At 38.7% G+C, this 19,663-nt stretch overlaps 1 protein-coding gene and 1 long non-coding RNA gene across 2 annotated transcripts; both read right to left on the bottom strand.

Moving 5' to 3' along the window:
- Nucleotides 1-886: 886 nt before the first annotated feature.
- On the bottom strand, nt 887-3,777 carry LOC131672073 (uncharacterized). Its single transcript, XR_009302592.1, has 3 exons — nt 3,515-3,777; nt 2,360-2,795; nt 887-2,285 (listed from the first exon to the last, which is right to left on the bottom strand). It is a non-coding gene; the product is annotated as an uncharacterized LOC131672073 (long non-coding RNA).
- A 4,002-nt stretch (nt 3,778-7,779) lies between these two features.
- LOC131672099 (odorant receptor 13a-like) lies at nt 7,780-12,202 on the bottom strand. The gene is made up of 9 exons (XM_058949058.1): nt 12,059-12,202; nt 11,264-11,383; nt 10,694-10,811; nt 10,332-10,593; nt 9,513-9,617; nt 9,340-9,430; nt 8,103-8,239; nt 7,893-8,022; nt 7,780-7,830 (listed from the first exon to the last, which is right to left on the bottom strand). Exons 1-9 carry the CDS (start codon nt 12,200-12,202, stop codon nt 7,780-7,782), a joined length of 1,158 nt encoding a protein of 385 aa, XP_058805041.1.
- Between the last annotated feature and the right edge of the window lie 7,461 nt (nt 12,203-19,663).

Below are 19,663 nucleotides of genomic sequence, written 5' to 3'. Positions count from 1 at the left end.
ATCTCATAGATCTCAGGAGGAGAGGGGGCGCCTGATTTAAGAGTACGGCAGGAGGAGAGGGGGCGCCTGATGGTAAATCGTTACAGTGCCAACATAGGTATAACCTAATGAATGCTTTAATGAAATACTTTACAGAAACGATTAAGTCGTTACAAAAGGCTTCGTGAACTTTCGCACTTAGACGAGAAGACTCGCGCGTCGTAAGGAGAGCGCGCGGAGCTTTATGCCTCGCGTTCAAGGCATGACGAGAGAAGAAGGGAGAGCTAGAATAGTTCTCGCGGTACAATTGCCTGTTTTAGAGCGCACCTCCTATCAACGCTTGGTATGCCAACGCTTGGTGCTGGCTCGATGAAACTCGGACTCGGGACAACCGCCACACATACACCAAATTTCAGTCTGATCGGTCTATTACTTTGTATTTATTCGTTTAAATCAAAGAAATCAAATGATTATAAGAAAATAGACGAAAAAGAATTTTGTGTGTTGATTAAACATTACTTTATTAAAGGTAAAACTCCTCAGGAGACTCAACAAAAGTTTGATAAACATTATGGTGATTGTACACTTTCGATTAGAATGGTTTATAAGTGGTTTCAAAATTTTTGGAGCGGCCATATGAGCACAAAAGACGTTGAACGTTCTGGACGCCCTGTTGAGATCACCACTCGAGAAATCATTATTAAAATTCATGATATAATGATGGCTGACAAAAGAGTGAAGGTACGTGAGATTGTTAGTGCTGTACGTATCTCGAGCGAACAAGTACATAATATTTTTATTTTAATATAATAAAATATTGAATTTCTAGTTTTAGGAAGAAATCATTTTACTTAAAAAACTCAATACAAGCAATGGAAGTACAAGTAATACAAAAATTTGAGCTTTACATATAATCGTAAATACATAATATGTTGTATAATACGACTAAATCTATGGGTCAAGTAACCAAGATTTGTGAGTCTCAATGCGTTCATTCGTAACGATGCATACATTTATTAACACAAACGTGTTTTATAAAAATTTGTTTCTGTGTGCCTAACTTTTATAAAAAATTGTAGTAAGAAAGTAGACAAGTATTATGTTTTTATGACATTCAAAATGGTCAAATATAATAAACTTACTACTAGAATCTCTTTCAAAAATGAAGTACAAACATTTGTTTTATGATAGACTCTTAATGTTAAAATTATTCATGAAAATCATGATTTAATTTTCGATTTTTTAGGCATTTCGTTCGTAAGTTATTACCTCTCCTACAGTATAATCTACTACAGCCTTGTTTTTGCAGTTACCACAGAATCTTTATTTATTCTTAATATTTTATTTCGAAAGCAACCTTATTATTAAATTTGGTAGTTTACTGAAAGGTGACGAAATGGAACATGTTTTTATATCAAATGATCAGTCATATCGGTGCGATATTTTGTTCAATAAATACGTTAAAATCGAGCGATAGTAGTTGCTGTTCTAAAAATATAATATGCTTCACTTATACTTTTAAAAACAACGGACCATTTTGAAATAATAAAAAACCAATATTACATATGTTACGTGGAAACGTAGTTTTCTCAAAAGTTTGTGTAAAAAGTGAGTTTATCCTAAAAAATTATTTAGAGACAATAAAAATGAAGTAAGTAAATATGTCAAGACGTAGAAAAGCTTCAAATTAAGCATGAAAAAATTCTCGAGTAAATATTTAAAAATAATTAAAAGCATGAATAAAAAATTAAAAGTTACGAAAAAAAAGATAAGACAAACTTTGTTTCCTCGTTTAGAAGTTGTCAGATGAGTCGGAATCCACAAAACGTATGACATTATCGCAGATATTAAACTTTTTCAAATAGCCAAGTTTTTTCGGAAAAGAAGAAAATTTTTTTTATTGATAACCAGCAATGAATGCATTTTGTACAAAATTTGTGTTTACATGAAAATTCGAATGGGTACTTTCTTATCGTTGACATATTTTTTAAAGTAGTTCAGGATCTATGTTGTCTTGTAATTATTTAAAATTTACTTCTTTATTTTTTTTATTTGAGTCGCCGTCGTATAAAGCGTTTACAACATAGATATCTTCCAATAAACTTGCCTGATCTATTTCTCATGGACTTCCTGACGTACAATAATTGGCAAATTATCGAAAGGAATATGATTTTGATCTTCAAAAGCTGTCTCAAACACGCGTTGCTGTACCATGAATGTGTAGCTTTCACGCGCTGGATTAACGAATCCATAATCTCGTTTGCTTTTGCTTTTAGCATCACTATCAACCGATTCAGGTTGTTGCCCTGAAAAATTATTGAAATAAAGTATTATATAAAGGTATTATAAAAGAATAAATAATAGTAATAGAAAAAGTTACCTGCGGTCCTCTGCGTGTTAAACGTATTAGTCGGGAGAAGCCAGCGGATGAAGAAGTAGTTCGTAAAGTTGTTAGTTCTTCATATCGAGCATGCTTCATCGGGGCGTTAGGCCATCAGGAGGCAAATCAGTAAATAACTGCTCGTAGTCGTAAAATGATGGTCGGCGAGCAGCTATTGTAGCTCGACCAGATGAAGTAGCTATAGTATCTGGGTTAACTACAGTAGCTTTGGCACCTGGTTAAACTGGAGCAGCTGGGGTACTGTGTTCAGCAGGACGTGCAAGAGCAGCAGGGCATGTAACAGGACGAGTGAAATATTGTGATAGCCAACGATATCGATAGTACGGATATGGTTGGGGCACATTGGAGTCATGTAGTGTCCATTAATGATGAGTGACATCACTCGACGTGTATTTTACACTAAGTCTGTCTACGACTGAAAATAAGAAGTAAATTATTTAATTCAATCATTTAGACTCGTCAATACAATTTATTAAATTAAATGAATTGATCACGTTATTTAGTACAATTTTATTGTATTGTCAGTGTATTTTTCTCAAGAAGGAATCGCGACTTTGTCCCCTGCGTCTTTTTCCTGTTCCCAAAACTCAAGAAACCCATGAAAGGACGGAGGTTTGGAACGATTGAGGAGATAAAGAAAAAATCGCTGGAAAAACTCAAGGCTATACAAGAAAGTGCTTAACAGAAGTGCTTCGAGGATTGAAAAAAACGGTGGCACAAGTGTATTATATCTGAGTGTATTAATATTGATGTTGTAACGGGGTTGATATCCGTCTATTTACTTATGCGCGCGTTCGCCTCAAAGGGCGCACGGGATTGTCTAAACGTTTAAACTCGTCAATCGGAGAGCAGGAGGGAAAGGGCGTTAGTCAACCAACCTTTTACTAGCGAGAAATAATAACTCCAAAATTACAGTCAATATCACATGCGAGATCGTTTATTTTCTCTTATCTCTACAATACGTTCGGCCCGCGTGTTTATGTTTACAAGGCGCGCGCGCGTCAATAACATGCAGTGTCGGATCGCTCGCCGCTCTTTGTTCGCCGAGTTAATACATGCACGCTTCTTACTGAGTACGGGGAATTAGTTATCAGCAATCATACAGCAATCGCGATATTAAGCTGGCCAGCTTACCTTATTAACGGTCGCACAGGCAACAAGCGAGGTAGAAAACACCCGCGCAGCGCACGCTAGTCTCTGGGAAATGTTTATCTGCGGGCGAGGTGTCACGCGCTTTTTGGTTTCGCCCTCGATGGCGAAACTCTCCACTCGCACACGTTCTCACACACTCGCTCTCGCCACATCAAGGCACAGTTCCTCTCTCTCAACTCGTCAGCTCGTCTCGGCACCCGTCAAAACTCGGAAAAACTATCTTTTGGTTGCTCACTGCAGCTAGGCACTCGGATTCTAATCCTCGACTGGTTCATTTGTATTCGCGCGCGTTCCATCCCGTCTCGTGCCGAATTCCCTCGTTACATTTTTCCCCAACCGGCAGGTGATGCCCTCGCAGGCAGCCGCGTGGTTGGGCTGCTAGCGCTAATGGGACGTTTACCGTCACTATATATAAATATTTTTTCATAAAAATAAAAATTTACCTTACTTTTTGAACACACTCGTATGTGTCGTTACGAATGAGACTCACGAGTCTTGGTTATCCGTCCCCTACATTTAGTCGTATTCTATGTTTTTATCAACATATTATACGAACGAAAACATTACATGGAGCTTTACATCTATTTTTGTAGTACTTCCATTACTATATTTTTATTGAGTATTTTTTTATAAAATCTTGTCCTTATAACTACAAATTCAATATTTTATAATATTAAAATCTTATATCGAACTTTTAAACTTCTTGAATAAAATATCTGTAAAAAACAATCGTGTGAATTTCGGTTTTAATGATAACGATTTTTACGAGAATATCTTCAATTTGTAATAAACAAGATTAATATAAACAATATTTTTTGTCTTATAGAACGTTAAAAGTAGGAAAACCTTAATAGGCATCGGACAATTCATTTCAGATAAATTGTCAAATTGTTTCTAATATTGTCTGTCTAAATAATCTTTTGTACATACTTGTATATACATTGTACATACTTTTGTATAGAAATTTTACTGAACAATGCGGATATTGCAATCGAGGACGCAGCGGCAACGTTCACCGATGCAAATGATGTTTAACGTCAGAAAACATCAGCTTCGGTAAAACTCTTGTTAAATACGGTTTATAGGTAGCCTTTCAAACAAAGTAACCCTAGTAAAAAGGGGAGGGGATCAGTTTCGATATAAAATAAGATGGATAATTATGTAGAATGGTATATGTGCGTGTATGCGCGGAAGTATGCCCGTCTTCTATAATTTATTTTAATTCTTCCTTGAAGACGTAATATGCACAACAAGGTACGTAAAAGCGATTCAGAATTTCCAAAAGCCAAATAAAAAGCGAAAGTAGACGAAGAGACGATCTTAATTCTGCGGGCTGAAAAGAAAAAAGGCGACGTGGAACGAGTTTTTCGGAGCGTGTATACAAGCCCAACGTACGGTTTGTTAAGGTTACAAAAATTTGTTAAGGTGCGAATGTTACATAAAAAAAATCAATTGTATCAAGAGCCGTACAATCAACGATACGACACATTTACGATGAAAGAAAAGATGGAAGAGCTGAAAAAGTAGTCGCAGGAGCTGCAGGTGGAATGAGATATAACAAAGCAACCGCAATCAAAGCGTCAGCGACAGCGCGAGATGCTGGAATTATTACTACTCGTAGGTGTTATGAAGTATCAGCTTCAGTGGCTTTAACAAAACTTCTTACTAGGCGATATTTTATATTAATGTAGTAATTGATTTTGAAATTAATGTAACAGTGTGGCTATTTTGTGCGAGGGCGCGGACAGCTTGCGTCGATTTTGTTGGCTGCGGGAATGTCTATCGCTGCGTCCTGTTAACTCCAGGAGGCGAGCGCCTTGGCTAGAAACTCGCTGCAAATGGTTGGTGCAAATGATCGCGACCGCATCGTTATTTATATGCGTTCGCGTTCAGGTGAAGATTCGTGAAAAACAGGTCGAGGCCAGACACGAGTTTTGTTAAAAGTCAGGCATTATCCGCCATCATCTTAATACACTAATCTTATAAAGTGGAGGACGGAAGTATCTGACTCATTCGAGAACGTGCATGTCCTGGCGACCGTTTTGAATATAATATATATATAACGCAAATTTTGCTAACCAGCTTACTTGTGCGACGAGATCATTGTGTGTCCACTTGGATTTCCTACCAGCAAATTTGTCTTGTGGTAGAACGCGGATGCTCCTCGAGGAAGTGATCGATCTTAGAAGTCGTTCTCACGTTGCTCTCTTCTTTCTTTTTTTCTCTATGCTTGCTGTCACGTACGGCGTACATCTAGTCGCGTGTCAAGCTGGATACTTTCTTTGCGCTCTCCCTCTACCCCACTCTCGCTCGTTTACGCGCCCTCGAGTCGGTATTGGCACGCTTTCCCACTCGTACTATCATCCCGCGCGCGCGCGCTGGTATCGATGCACAAACTTGCGCGAATTAACGGTTTGCCCGTTACAGTAGACAACGTACAAATTCGAATAAATATGTTAAATTATAGCCTACTTTTTATGTGTTTTGCCTTATAAAAGAGGTGGCAAAGCAACTGTCGAAAGAACTCAGTATTCTACTTTGATAGACTCCAGAAGTCTCTATATCACTTATTTTGAGTAATAAATACTTAAACTAAATTTCTACGAGTCATTCATTACTCACAATAAGTGATATAGAGACTTCCGGAGTCTTTCAAAGTAGAATACTAAGTTCTTTCGACAGTCGCTTTGCCACCTCTTTTATAAGGCAAAACATATAAAAAGTAGGCTATAAAGGGTTAAACCCATAAGTGGAACACGCGTCACTAAGAACAAGGTCAGACTTTAATTAGTCATTACTCTAATTGAGGGAATTCCTTTTTCATAAAAATTTAAATTTGCCGCTATTATATAGCCTGACCTGTTCCCGACGTTACAGTTCTAAAAACATTATAATTTTTTATAATCACATCCTTCACAATGTAAATACTTTGGTATAAAACGTTCACAGTTCTAATTAGCGTTTTCAAAAAATGTTCTAATAATTTACGTAACCCAATAAAGTTGAAATTATACAATATTTTATCGTGAGAATCTGCCAATTGATATCTTTTATGATTAACTTCGTTTATTTAAAGTTAAACTTTTGCATAGAGCAAAATTCAATTAATTTCACTACAGTTGGTCATTATTTTGAAGTAAGTATGATTAAAGCGATCAATTCATATGAAATTCATGCCCACTATATTGATTCAATTTTCAAACATTTATTATCTACAGTAATCTTTCATGAATGTACACAACATATACCTATATATAATAGTCTACAATAGCTGATTACGTGACTATCTTTCAGCCAATCAGCTCACAAAAAAACTGACCACATTTTGCCAGGTTCGTATTTTTATAGGAGGATTATCTGAAAAGTTTGTTGAATCCCAGAATAGTTGAACATTGTACGTTTTAACATTCGTCGATCAATACAATAATAATGAATGTTATTCGAATACGTAGACACATTGTTAAAAATTTTATGTGCATTTTATATTTGCTTGAAAGTTTTCTGTATTCATATATTATACTACAAAGAATCGTAAAAAACCTTTTTTCGGCATAAAATTTGTTTCATTATGTACATATGTTTCTTTTCTGCTAAATGCGTTTTGTCCCCCTACGACATTTGCATAATAAAAGAATATAATGGATGTAGCTTACAGTCGACGCAAAGGTTCATAACTTCAATACAAATTTAATCAACCACAAATGGGATGGGATTCTTTGGGTATTCTTTACGATAATTTTCTGACGTGAAATGCATAAGATAATAACTTGTAATTTTCCCTAATTTTTATTATTTAGCTTAAAGTCACTTCTGTAGTTAATGCGATTCTCATCGTCTATGTATAACTGTACTATGTTTTGTAGAATTTTTACAATAAATTTTCAAGGAAGTATTTGCTAATGTATCTTCTTAAATATTGTTTAAAAAGTCGATGAGGGTGTGGTAATGTTCTTATCTCAGTTGAGTTAAGAACATCAAAACTTCCGAAATATGTTTTCTTCTTAATTAATAGATATGCTAAATAAACTTCTTATCTCTGTAAAAGTATAAGGAGTAGTATTATTTAGTAATTGATAATTTTGAATAGATATTTGAGGAAAACACACGTGGCTCCTGAAAGATAACCGCCTGAAAAAATAAAATAGCGTAAAGCAATAATTTGAATTTATATCGTATTTGAAAGTATATTTTAAGCAACAATAACATTTACTTTGACTGGCGCATAGATTGCTATTTATCTCAATATATTATCTAACAGATTTGACAGCGGTGAAGTAGGAAAACGATGTTTTCACGATCTACAAAAATATCATAATATACATTTCTCAGTCATATTACTCATTTATGTCATATTATTAACCAATGTAAAGTTCTGCATGCTCAACGGGAATATTAGACACAGGATAAGAAATGGTCTTGAACATCTTAAAAGCATTATATTGATAAGCCTTCGTGTCCTAATCGATGATTCATACAAGCCGGAAAATTGTCTGAAACAAAAATTTAATACTAATGCGATCATTTAATATTTATAATCAGATATCTTTCAGAGAATTGTCTGAATACTTACATTGCATTGAATAATTGTTCATGGTGATTTAGTAAATTTTGACTATGATAACTGTAACAAAATATATGAAATAGTTCTGCAGATGTAAATAATACAAAGCGAATAACTTCAGTCCATTGTCCCCATTTGATTACAACCTTTATAATGAAACAATTGTATACGACAATTATGTGGCATTTTAATTTTTGTCATGAAATATACATGAATCAATATGAAGAATCAATATATCGTTTAGACTGAATATTTTCCATTAAGGTCCAGGCAAAACGGAGGCCACATAGCATCAAATTTAACGTCATGCATAAATTGAAAAATAATACCTATGTTTTTTGTTATTTCTTATTATTTATAAAAATTATTTAAACAAATTATAATAATACTTGTTCTGTGGAAAAACTAATTGCACCAACTAATTCTATGCGAAAATGTTAAAACAAAACTTGTTAACATGAATTCATTAAATTTTAGTTTATTATTAAAATCTAAATTGGAATTGTTGTTACAATAAAAAATATTTACATCATTCTTTATAACTTTTGACGTCTGAGCTTTTCGCAAGGACTTCACGCAATACATTTCAGTTTTTCTTCAATTTTCTCTGGGATTTAATATAGGCACTTTATATAAATATTGTGCGATGTTTATAATAATTTTTCACTAATAAATGCTACTCCGACGAAATAGTGTTTCACAGATTTTCTTTGTGATTAATGTAGTTATTTTTTAATAACAACTGTTATCGTAATTTTTTAAATAATCTTTATAAGTAACTAAAAATGACAAAAAAAATAAGGATATTTTTTCTAATATACCTACGAATGACATAGTCAGTTTGATACTATATCTTACCTTAGTTTTGCCTTGGCTCCATAAAGTTAATCTTATTAAAACTATGGTGCGTAACTTTTGTCCCAAGCACATTGTATTTTCTTCGACAATTTATCAAAAAGTGTTATAATACGCCTCCATAAATAAAAATTACTCTGGTTTTTTGCATAAAAAAATTGATATTTTGGTATATCTTTATATTGGTAAAGACAATATTCATAAATAAGCAGTAATTCACTACAACCGACAATGTCGATTTAATGTAGCTAAAATAAGACTGCACTGGTAATTAGTGTATAATGAAGCAAAAATATGTGTATTTCGGTTGGAGTAATTATCAACTAGTAATGATATTTATAAAATGACTGAAATTCGTGATCGGTAATAAATCACTCATTTTTTCAATTACCACGAGGCCAGTGAAGGTCAACATTGCTAAGAGAATCACCAGCAAAATAGCAAATGAAAAACTGATTGTGTCGGTCATAATTTTCAATAAGCTGAAAAAAATAATTAATTATATTTGGCTTATTGACACTAGAACCATAAATAATGGGTACAATAAAGAATAACATACTTAACTCTAAAATATTAATATGCAATTTTACGCAGGTTACAGTTTCATGAAAAAAGCCATCCTCCAATTTACCAACAATCTTTTCCTTTTGAATATTTTGTAACCGTCTTCTAAACATTAAAAAATTTCAAAATAACATTTTGGTTGTTTTGATTGGGTTTTGATGTTTTATTGGGCTAACAATTAAAACAATATATGTTATGGTTTAACGTTCACGTATCATGCTCTTTTAGAGGTATCTTGTTATTGTTTTAATCCGATAATTCACATATAGAAACTACAAGGATGCAAGGTACTTTTTTATAGTTTTATTGGAACCAGAGCCGGATTCAACTTTTCCAAGGCCCGGGACTAAGAGACAACGTGGCCTACTAAAAAAAATTCGAAATCTTGGGAAAACCCGGCTAATGGTTGAATTATTACATAGTTTTGAAGAATAATTTTGATCATTTATTTTTGTAATAATTCATTGAACATTGTTTAAAAAATAACTTCTATTTCTAATAGTAAAATAACTCAATCAAAAGTGATTGACAAAATAACGCATAGATATGTAATAACATGAAAATAATTCAGTTTAATTTATCTTAATCAGCTCTTCAAACTTTTGTAACATGTCGCAATGCACAAGTTATAATAAGATCGACGAGATCCCTGCAGGCCCCTCCGCCAACCTAGAGCCTATACCTTCCAAGTCCCCAGCTAAATCCGGCTCTGATTGGAACTTGGATTTTATTATTGGTTTATTGGTTTTTATTTTTTATTGGTTTCATTAAAATAGCAAATGAATACAACATGCACATCATAACATAACATTAACTAACCCGAGAATGGCAAGCATTCCGCATATATGTTGAGTAGTTGTGGCTATATAAATGTCAAGATTTACAAGAGCAAACATTCCTAAAATTGTAGTTAAGAAATTATGCAGTAGAATAGGGTAGAAATATTTGTTTTCGTCCACGAAAAATTCAGTTCGATATAACGGTATTTTTGGTCTTGATTCGTTCAATGGTATAAAAAAATCCATTATGATTGGTTCCAATGGAACAGCGCAATACAAAAGTAGTGTAGAATAACAAGAAACTAAAACATATAACAATGCGATAGAAAATTCACGAACCCTGTACGATATTATATAGTAAATTTAACATGCGACAAAATAGTTTGGAAAATATTTACGCACCAATATATACCCAAGACATTAGTATTCCTACTTCTGCATAATTTGATAAAATTTGTCTATCTTCTGCATTATTCAAACTTAGCCAATCCCCGTTAATTTTCTCTAAAAAACATTTTGTCTGAAAATATTACAAAACATATTCAGATATTAGTACTGTTTTTTTTTGTATATTGAATTGAAAAATAATTTTTGTAAAGAGGTAGAGAAAAAGATATTTTATCAAAATGATGCATTAGAATCCGAACATGTTAAAGAATCATTTTAGTATGTAATTTTTGTCTCTTTAAAATTATTTTAATTTACATTCGTATATAATTGTGAAGTAAATAAATACAAACTAATTCCAAAGTACACGATGAAACAATTATATTTAATATGATATTAAATTTGTTTCATGAGCGTTATAAAATTATCTGGTTACTATATTAAAATAAGTTACTAAAGAATAGTTGGATGTGACTAGTAATTACAGAAAACCAATTTTTTCTAGAAGCACTTAACTTTTGGATAACAAATACTAAGAAGAACTGAAATCATTAATAATATGTAAGAAACTATATAAAATATCACCTTTCGTGTGTTGTATGTTAAACATACAAACATAACAGCTATCAGCAGGTTGTAAAAGATGGGAGGCACACTTTCAAATACGAGATCAATGTCATCGGTACTATTAAAAAGTTTGATGATCTAAAATATAAATGTGTTGAGCAAATAAAGATATATGTGGAATAAATTGTGAAAATATTTTAATTTTTTTATTTATATTCTTCGAATACTAATTCATAATCATAATACGTTTTGGACACTCTGTAATTTATTATTTGTAAGATTCATTAATATTCTTTGATATATATCATATCTCATTGAAATGTATACAAAATGGAAGTGCAAGAATTATTCTTGTCTACTCTTTTTTTATGAAGTCTCCTCGCATGATTACTTGAGGGTAAGACGCGCGGTATTGACGGGGTTGTCGTTGGAATCGAGCATTTTCTCAAGGATACGGATACTAATGTATACTTATGAAACGAATAATTATCAAGTCAACTAAAAATTAATAATTATTAAATATGCTTTGATAAAAGACATATGAAAAATATATTATATAAAAAAGATTGACCAATATATATTTCTAATTCAATTTACGTGTCTAAAAAATGTACTATTTCAACATTACGTGTGCGAAGTACAACTTTTCTGCATACTTGGCAAAATAGGTGGGCTTAAATCGACGCTTTCCACACATTGTTTGTAAAAAGATTATTGCTAATTAGATATAAATGTACAATTTTCACACTCATATTAAGCTGTTCGTAACTAATGACTTTGTAAAAGCCAATTAATCTTGAGTTTCTAATTTACCTCTGGTACAATAATGCTGATATGTTGCAAAATAAAACAAAGTTGAGCTGCTATAGCAGAGATTCCTGTTTGATATGGCCAGGAACCGGTAGATATCATGAAATATCGGTTAATACTGAAGTATTTATGAAAACTTTCATCCATTCCATTCATTTTAAAATAAAAAATTTTCAGCGGAGATAGATTTCGCACTTAGTATTATTTTAGAAATAAGTTCATATATAATCGGAAATGTTAAACTTAATCGCAAGTTAGAAATAGTAATATAACATTCGAAGCTATTATTAGTTTATGAGAAATAGCAAGCTGTACAGTCAAATTACTAATATTTAGTATTCAAATGCCGTACAATCAAGTTCAATTATAGATTATTGGTAGTTGTACAACAATCAACTAGAATTTTCTTATGCCTTGCTTTAATATCGATTGTAATCTCTACGTTGAGATAGTAAATGGGCAAAATGGCAATTCTATCAATCCTCTTTTTAACGTTTCGATCGTAGTGAGGATTATATATTTGACTCCTCTTCAGGTTCAAAGTACGATATCACAATAATCATTATTATTAAAATTTTTTAACTTTGAGCCTTAATGACGCTCCATAATTGAATTATTTGTAAATTTATATTGTACTGTACCAAAGAACTGACAGTCGGATAAGTGGCAATCATATGCAAAGCTAGTATATATGTATAATGTAATGGCGCGCAAGCTCAAGAAACAAACACAGAAATACAGTTTGCACATATGTCAACATTCTATTATGATATTATGGAACATAAAATGCATGGAAAATATGTAATTCATGAATTATGTGTGCGTGCTCGAGCGCGCGCGCGAGTGTATGTAATAATTTTGAAACATTGTAAAGTTAAAATATTGATAAAATCTTTATAACTATCTTTGAAGATTTCAGGAATCATTTCAGAATTGATATGGAATCGTCGTTACATTCATTTTACTATCCTCATCATATTAACTATCATTGTATTATAAAATCTTTACTCTGGAACTTTTCCGAGAATAATTACTTACTTTTAATTGGATTATCAGAGAATGGTAAGTTTCTAATAAAAAAAAAATATTACTGAGACATATTACTGCGAAAAAGTGATTCGACTTTTGAGTGGTTCTTTCACCCTTGCTTCGCTCGAGCGCAAACGTCCACACGGGGGTCAAATGAATTTCTCGTATCTTAAAAATAATAAATTTCACAATAATATCGAAATACGCTATTTCAAGATTTTTCTAGATTCCAATCAATTTCGACTAGTATTTTATTTCCGGACTCCAAAAATATCAAAATTCACTTGCATAAAGCATCCATTAAAAAAACATAATTTCGTATAATTAAGACTAGATATATAACACATGCCATAATAAGTCATAACAGCTTAATAAATAACAACAGGAGATTTAATTTTATGGATACATTGAATTGATTAGTTGCAGCTAAAGATTAAAAAGTTTATGCATTATTGCTTTATAGTTTAGTTGTTGGATAGGATGGCAGTAGAGTAGGTTGCAATAAATCATAATTAAGATTCCAATTCCAGCACCAGTTTTCGATTCGACATTAAAAATATTACCTTTACTGTAAATAATGCCAGAACTGACAGTATTTTCATTTAAATTTGTGAGAGGAGACATCCACCGTGCGCCTTGAGCTGGTCTCTGCTAATTTTTCTGGGTTCTTTCTCGGTAAAAAAAGCCGGCGCTGACTTTCACAGGCCGAAATTCGCTCTGGTTCGGAAGGTTGATACAAATAATCGAACACTTTAATTCACTTATATTACATATGGCGATCCCATTTATTGACGCCTTTTCACAAATATCGCTACAAGATCTACTTCACCGCAGTGAGCGCGCTCGCTCAACCTTTCCGCGACCAGAGTTCGCGGGATCACGCGAGCGAGATCGCTCGGCGTGCGCGATAAATTTCTCACAATACGCTAATGTCTGTAATCGAGCGAGAGCTGGCGCGAGAGAGATAAACTGGTCTTAGACCCACCGGATGCCGACAGTCCGTCGGTAGAGAGGCGACGCCGGCGAAAGCGTAGATCCGCTGGAAACGCTGCCCTGGCGACGGTCGAGGTTGCTGCAGGAAGGGCCGCAACACAGCCTTTGCCCCGTGGACGGCGAATGGTCGCTGCTTGTCCGGGCTCAGCTTTGAACACCTGGTTCTCCTGGCAAGTGGCAGTCGCACTCCTGGCAGTAGTTCCTCTCCTGCCGAATTCTTGTCTCCACCAGTCTCTCCTTAGGCGGCCCTAATTACTCGAGAGCTCGCGCCTAACTGCCCTTCCTCTCTCATTTTCTAAGCCTCGCCGTCATAAATCAGTCAAAATCGCTCTCTCTCTCTCTCTCTCGCTCTTCTCGCTCTCACTCGCGCTCACGGCGACACCTCGCCGATCGTCGCGCTCCTCTCTTCAGATCCTGCAACGACACAAGTATGTAGTCGCTATATAGCGTACACTTGGTCGCTGCGCTCACGCGAGGAGAGTACCGCACACAGGGCTAGCGAACATCGCTATAACCCTGTCACAGCCCCCCGCTAAGCCGCGGAAGCCGCAGGCACCCGTGGGTTACCCATCGAAACCCTCCTCGCTCGAACACAGGACCAGCGAGAAAACAACTTAAAACTATAGTACAAAATCAAAATCATAAAACTTCAATAATCCAGATCGCCAACCATCAAAATCAATAAAAAAAATAAATAAACAAACATACATAAACATACCATCTATAAAACAAAAGGAAAGTAAAATAAAATAAAACAAAGCAACGTAAAATCCTTTTAAAGTGAACAGATTTGGTATCTCAGCCTTTTCATGCTTTATCTGGAGCTGCGCCCTTGCCAATCGCCCTGGCAGCGAGCTCGCACGCCTGGCGTTGGATCCTGGTTACTTCTTCCCGTTGTTCTGGCGTTAAACGTGCTAACTCTACCAATATTGCTGCTACCGGATCGCGGTTCACACACCTTCCCCCGCTACAATCTGTCGTTGTGAATGCATTACCTCGAGCTGACTCTGGTCTGCGATTTGAGGCTGTGGCTGCGATCTCGCTACCTCGGCCTCCGCAGCTCTTGCCTGCTGGTATTCCTTACTGCGACGAACCTTCGCATAAACTCTATCACCTGTGGCGAATATCGCCTTAAGAGAGTTTTTACTGGTCGTGCACCCTGCACGTCGATCTCATGCTTAATTAAATGCGTACGCGCAGGCGACTTCTCGGGTACTACTAGCCGCATCAGACGTTCCACTAACTCGTGCTGCGAAGATCGCAACTCGGAGAGCCCCGCGACCTCGGCTCTAACGCGAACACGCGCAAACCTAGGATCACTCGGGAACTACACTCTTTCGCGCTTCAGCTCCGCGAACCAGTGCCACGGGCCATCCTCTATATGCCATCTCCCATTCGCATGATCCGTGCCAATACCGAACTCCTGAATAAAGTCCATCCCGATTATCATGTCGTATTGCACTGGTACATCCACGACTCGCGCTACGATTATTCGTGACACTCTGTCGATCTCAACCCTGAGCCGAAGTTTTCCCACGATCCCGGTTTTCGCTCCCGAAAACCCGAACAACGCGAAGTCGCACGGCTCAATCCTGTCTACAAAGTCGCCGCGTATACGCGGGCCCACGATAGTCACCATCGCTCCTGAATCGTACAGCGCACTGTATGGCTTCCCCGCGATATGGACTACCAACAACTCGCGATTTTCCACCGCGTCCACTTTTGGTTCGCCCACGCAAAGACGAGCACAGAGGCGCGAGAAACCTACACCGGTCCCCGATGACTCGCCTCGCTTCTCGCTCCCCCGACTATCCGTCAAATCTTTGCGTGTCGACTCGCATCCTGCGCCATCCGACGCTTCCAAACCCGATGCGATCGGTGTCGCCCTAACTGCTACCTCTCCGCTCAGCACCATAAACTCCCTGAACGAGGTGACGGATTGCGACGACGTCTCGTCTACACCGTCAAGGTCGTCAGTTTTTGAGTTTCCAGCCTGCTGAGGCGATCTCTCAGTCCGAGTTTGTTCTGGAACCGGCCGCGCACGCGCCGCATTCCCCTCTGGACTTCTCGAAGACCGCGCGGTCTCTGCAGTTTCCATCGAGTTCCTGCCCGGCTGATCCACCCCGCGCGTTCTCGTCGATTCACCTCTCGACCCACGCCCGAGCGTCGGACTCCCTTGGCCATTTCCTCGATTTCGCTCTGATTCGCGTGCATCCAGCATTTCCCCCGACTCCAACGCTCGCTTTCCTCGCTCGCGCTCGGGCCCTGCTTCACGCATTCTTGTCCATCGTTCGTTGAATTCGATCCAGTCGAACTCTTTCCTCGAACTCTCCTTGATTCTATCTTTCGCGCACTCGCGTTGCATAGAGGCCTCCGTTTTCGCGTTATTCGTGCCTAATCTAGCTTCATTTCGCTCAACCTGCTGTTGAAACTCTGCGAACTTGCTATAAAACAGCCTCATGAACGCGACTTTTGCCCCGTTGGATGCCCTATTACGCACAACTACGTGGAACCCGTCGGGCAACTGGATCCCGCTTTTAAGTTTTCCAGAGCTTTGAGCCACACCTGACATTGCGGACATGTTTCCAACGTCTTATTTTCCTTACCGCAGCCTTGGCACGTTAACCCTGTTTTACTTCCCTGTGAACACCGATTCGCGTAATGTCCTAGCTGTTGGCATCTGTAGCAGCGCACTGGGTTCTTTCCCCGATTACGACTCGCACTTTGGTTAGAAACCCCTCTGCCACTCGTGCCTCCAGCCCCCAACGGCTCCGAGCCTGTTCGCGTCGACTTCAAGCTCTCTGGGCTTGGGCACTCGGCCTTCCGATGTCCCAGCCCCCCGCATTTGTGGCATACGCCCTGAAAGGTCACGCGCCCTGCAGCGTTCCTCGCAGCAGGGCTCGCATTTCCCCTGGGCGGGCCCCTCTGCGATTGAACTAGCTGCGATAACATGGCTACCATATCTCTCGGCAACTCTTTTAACGAATCCACATCCTCCCGTTGAGCTACGCCTTCACTATCCGGATTACGGCTTCTGCCTACGGATTTTATTGCCGACTTATTTTTGTTTTCTTGGCGGTCCTTTCTATTCTCATTTCCGACCGCATAAACCCGTTCGCCCATCGCAAAGTTCGCACAACTACTAGTCTTCGCGATTCTTTTTGACGAATCTCCGCGGTAAACAACTTCTGGCATAAACGACTCCTGCGGCGCTGGCGGCGGGCAGTAGCGATTCTCGATGTCCCGTCTGCGTTCAAATCTCTCCCCGTAAACGCGAAGGTCTTTGAGCGTTTGAACCTTTTTTGCCCTGATATAAATGCGTAGTTTCGGGTATAAATTATTTATAATCAGCTCAAGCTGCCTACGTTCCGAAAGCTTCGGTTCTAACCTACTCGCAATATACAGGAAGACCGTAAGGAATTCACCTAATGGCTCATCTTCGCCTTGAGTTCGGCGGCGTAGCGCGTCGTAAACATCCTCGCGTGATCGCCGCGGACAAAACTGGCGCTGGAATTCATCTTTAAAATCCTGTAATGTATCCCAGCTCGGGCGATTCGTTTCCCACCATAAAGCCATTTCCGCGCTAGTAAACGACAACGTTAGCACCGACAATATCTCCGCGTCCTTGAATCTATAAAATGATTGCATCTCATGCAATCGCCTCAAAAATTGCTCCGCTGTCAGTCCGCCTTTCTTCGAGAATGCTAAAGACCAACTTTTTACCGCCGTGACCGCGTCTGCTTGTTGCCCATTAAGAAATCGGCCCCTCGGTTTGCTCGCGCGCTCTTCATCTGACGCGCTCTCCAGCCACGTTTCGTCGTCGTCGTCGAGCGCCGAATCGTAGTCCGTGTCCTCTGCTTCATCAGGCTCTCTACCAGCTTCACGCTTGCCTAACCGCGCACCCGCGGTATCATTCACGCGCTTCTGATCGTAATTCATCTCACAAGGTCGGTACTTCGCCCCCAGCTGCGCGCCATCACGCACCGGCGTGCTCGTACTTCCCGGGCCACGCGTTGCTACCTGCGATATGCCCTCGCGTTCGCCCCGGCTCTCGGCATTATTCACCCTCGATGCTGCCGAAGTCAACCACGCCGGCCAAAACGTTTTTACTGCGCGCTGCCACATCGATGGCTCCTGACCATGGAAACTCTCCGGTCGCCGCTCCGCGCGCGCTCGCACAATCTCTGTTTGCGTGTTCGCAATACCCAGATCTGGCGCGAAGTCCGTCGACACCGAACGATGCAAGCTCGCTCTTTGATCCCTTCCGCGCACCTCCTCACATGCAATCGCACCATCTGTGGCGCGAACTCGCGTTTCAGATGGCAACGCACGTGTTCGCCGCATGCCGTCACTCGGCTTACGTCGAGCGCTTACCGCTGCGTTTACCTCCGCCTCTAAAGTCTCCAGCAGTGATCCGACCCTCACCGATGATGCGCTTCTCGCACCAACGATAGTCGGTATTTCACCTGACAGAAAATCGTCAGCTCTCACAGGTGGTGCCGATTCATGACGCACGCCATATAAAAATGCGCGAAATGCCCTGTCCTGCACGATCGCAGTCGTACCGTCTGTAACTAGTCCGTTCGACATCATCCATATCAGCAATTCCTGAATTTGCATTGCCTGAATACGCTTCCATATTGACTTTAATACGGGAAACTTCATAACTTGCCTTCTAAACGTCTCCGGCCGCGGCCGCGATTCTGCAGCTTTCCGATGCTTGGGCGATCTCGTCACCGACATTGTACTTCACGCGACCCCGCGCGGTAAACAAACAGGCGCCAAAACAGACCCAAGCTTTCCTCGGCCTATTTCACCTTCAACAGGCCTAAGCGCGCTTGTCCTCTTTGTTTTCAAGAACAGCTCAGCGTGCACAAGCCGGAGTGCCTATGGTGCGGGTACGCAACACAAAGACCTTACTCAACCTATAAACACGCCTAATCTTGAGCTCTCGCTTAGCAACAATCCAAACAGCCGAGAATGATCGTTGCGACTCTCGCAACTTTCACTTTCACAAATACACAATTCAAACGTACAAATTTCAACTAGCCAAAACACCCGGCTCGAGCAATCGCAATCTGCACAATAACAGCACACCAATTTACAGCATAATCGCTTAATCACAACACCGCGATACTCGCCTCAGCCCGTTTCACTAGCTCCGGGCTTCCGCGTAACTCGAGCCAAATGTGTTGACACACGATAATGACGAAAACTCAAAATGTCCCATGCAACTAAAATTTTCACTTTTCCGACTTATTTACACGGCTCTCGCTCGCTACTCCGCGAATTCGCCGAAAAGCACTGATCGGCCGAGACACCGCACTGTCCAAAACTTATCACCAAGGGAATTATCGCGATCACCTCTTCCCAACCAGAACAAAGCGATGCGAACAATGCAACCTGCCGAGATTAAACAAAGGATGCCATGCGAGATGGGACAGCCACCGTGCGCCTTGAGCTGGTCTCTGCTAATTTTTCTGGGTTCTTTCTCGGTAAAAAAAGCCGGCGCTGACTTTCACAGGCCGAAATTCGCTCTGGTTCGGGAGGTTGATACAAATAATCGAACACTTTAATTCACTTATA

Source organism: Phymastichus coffea, unplaced genomic scaffold (assembly GCF_024137745.1).
Source record: "Phymastichus coffea isolate CEN01 unplaced genomic scaffold, Cenicafe_Pcof_1.1 PCOF00142, whole genome shotgun sequence".
Classification (NCBI taxonomy): domain Eukaryota; kingdom Metazoa; phylum Arthropoda; class Insecta; order Hymenoptera; family Eulophidae; genus Phymastichus; species Phymastichus coffea.
Note: the sequence above shows the minus strand (reverse complement) of the source record. Positions and strands in the feature narration are given on the sequence as shown.

What these genes read in the sequence shown, in the direction of transcription:
- LOC131672099 (XM_058949058.1), bottom strand. Translation starts at nt 12,202, where the DNA reads ATGGATGAAAGTTTTCATAAATACTTCAGTATTAACCGATATTTCATG. An exon ending in TGACCTTCACTGGCCTCGTG is followed by an intron (nt 8,240 to 9,339) that starts GTAATTGAAAAA and finishes TTCATTATAAAG; the next exon opens with GTTGTAATCAAATGGGGACA. An exon ending in GCATGCAGAACTTTACATTG is followed by an intron (nt 7,831 to 7,892) that starts GTTAATAATATG and finishes ATATTTTTGTAG; the next exon opens with ATCGTGAAAACATCGTTTTC.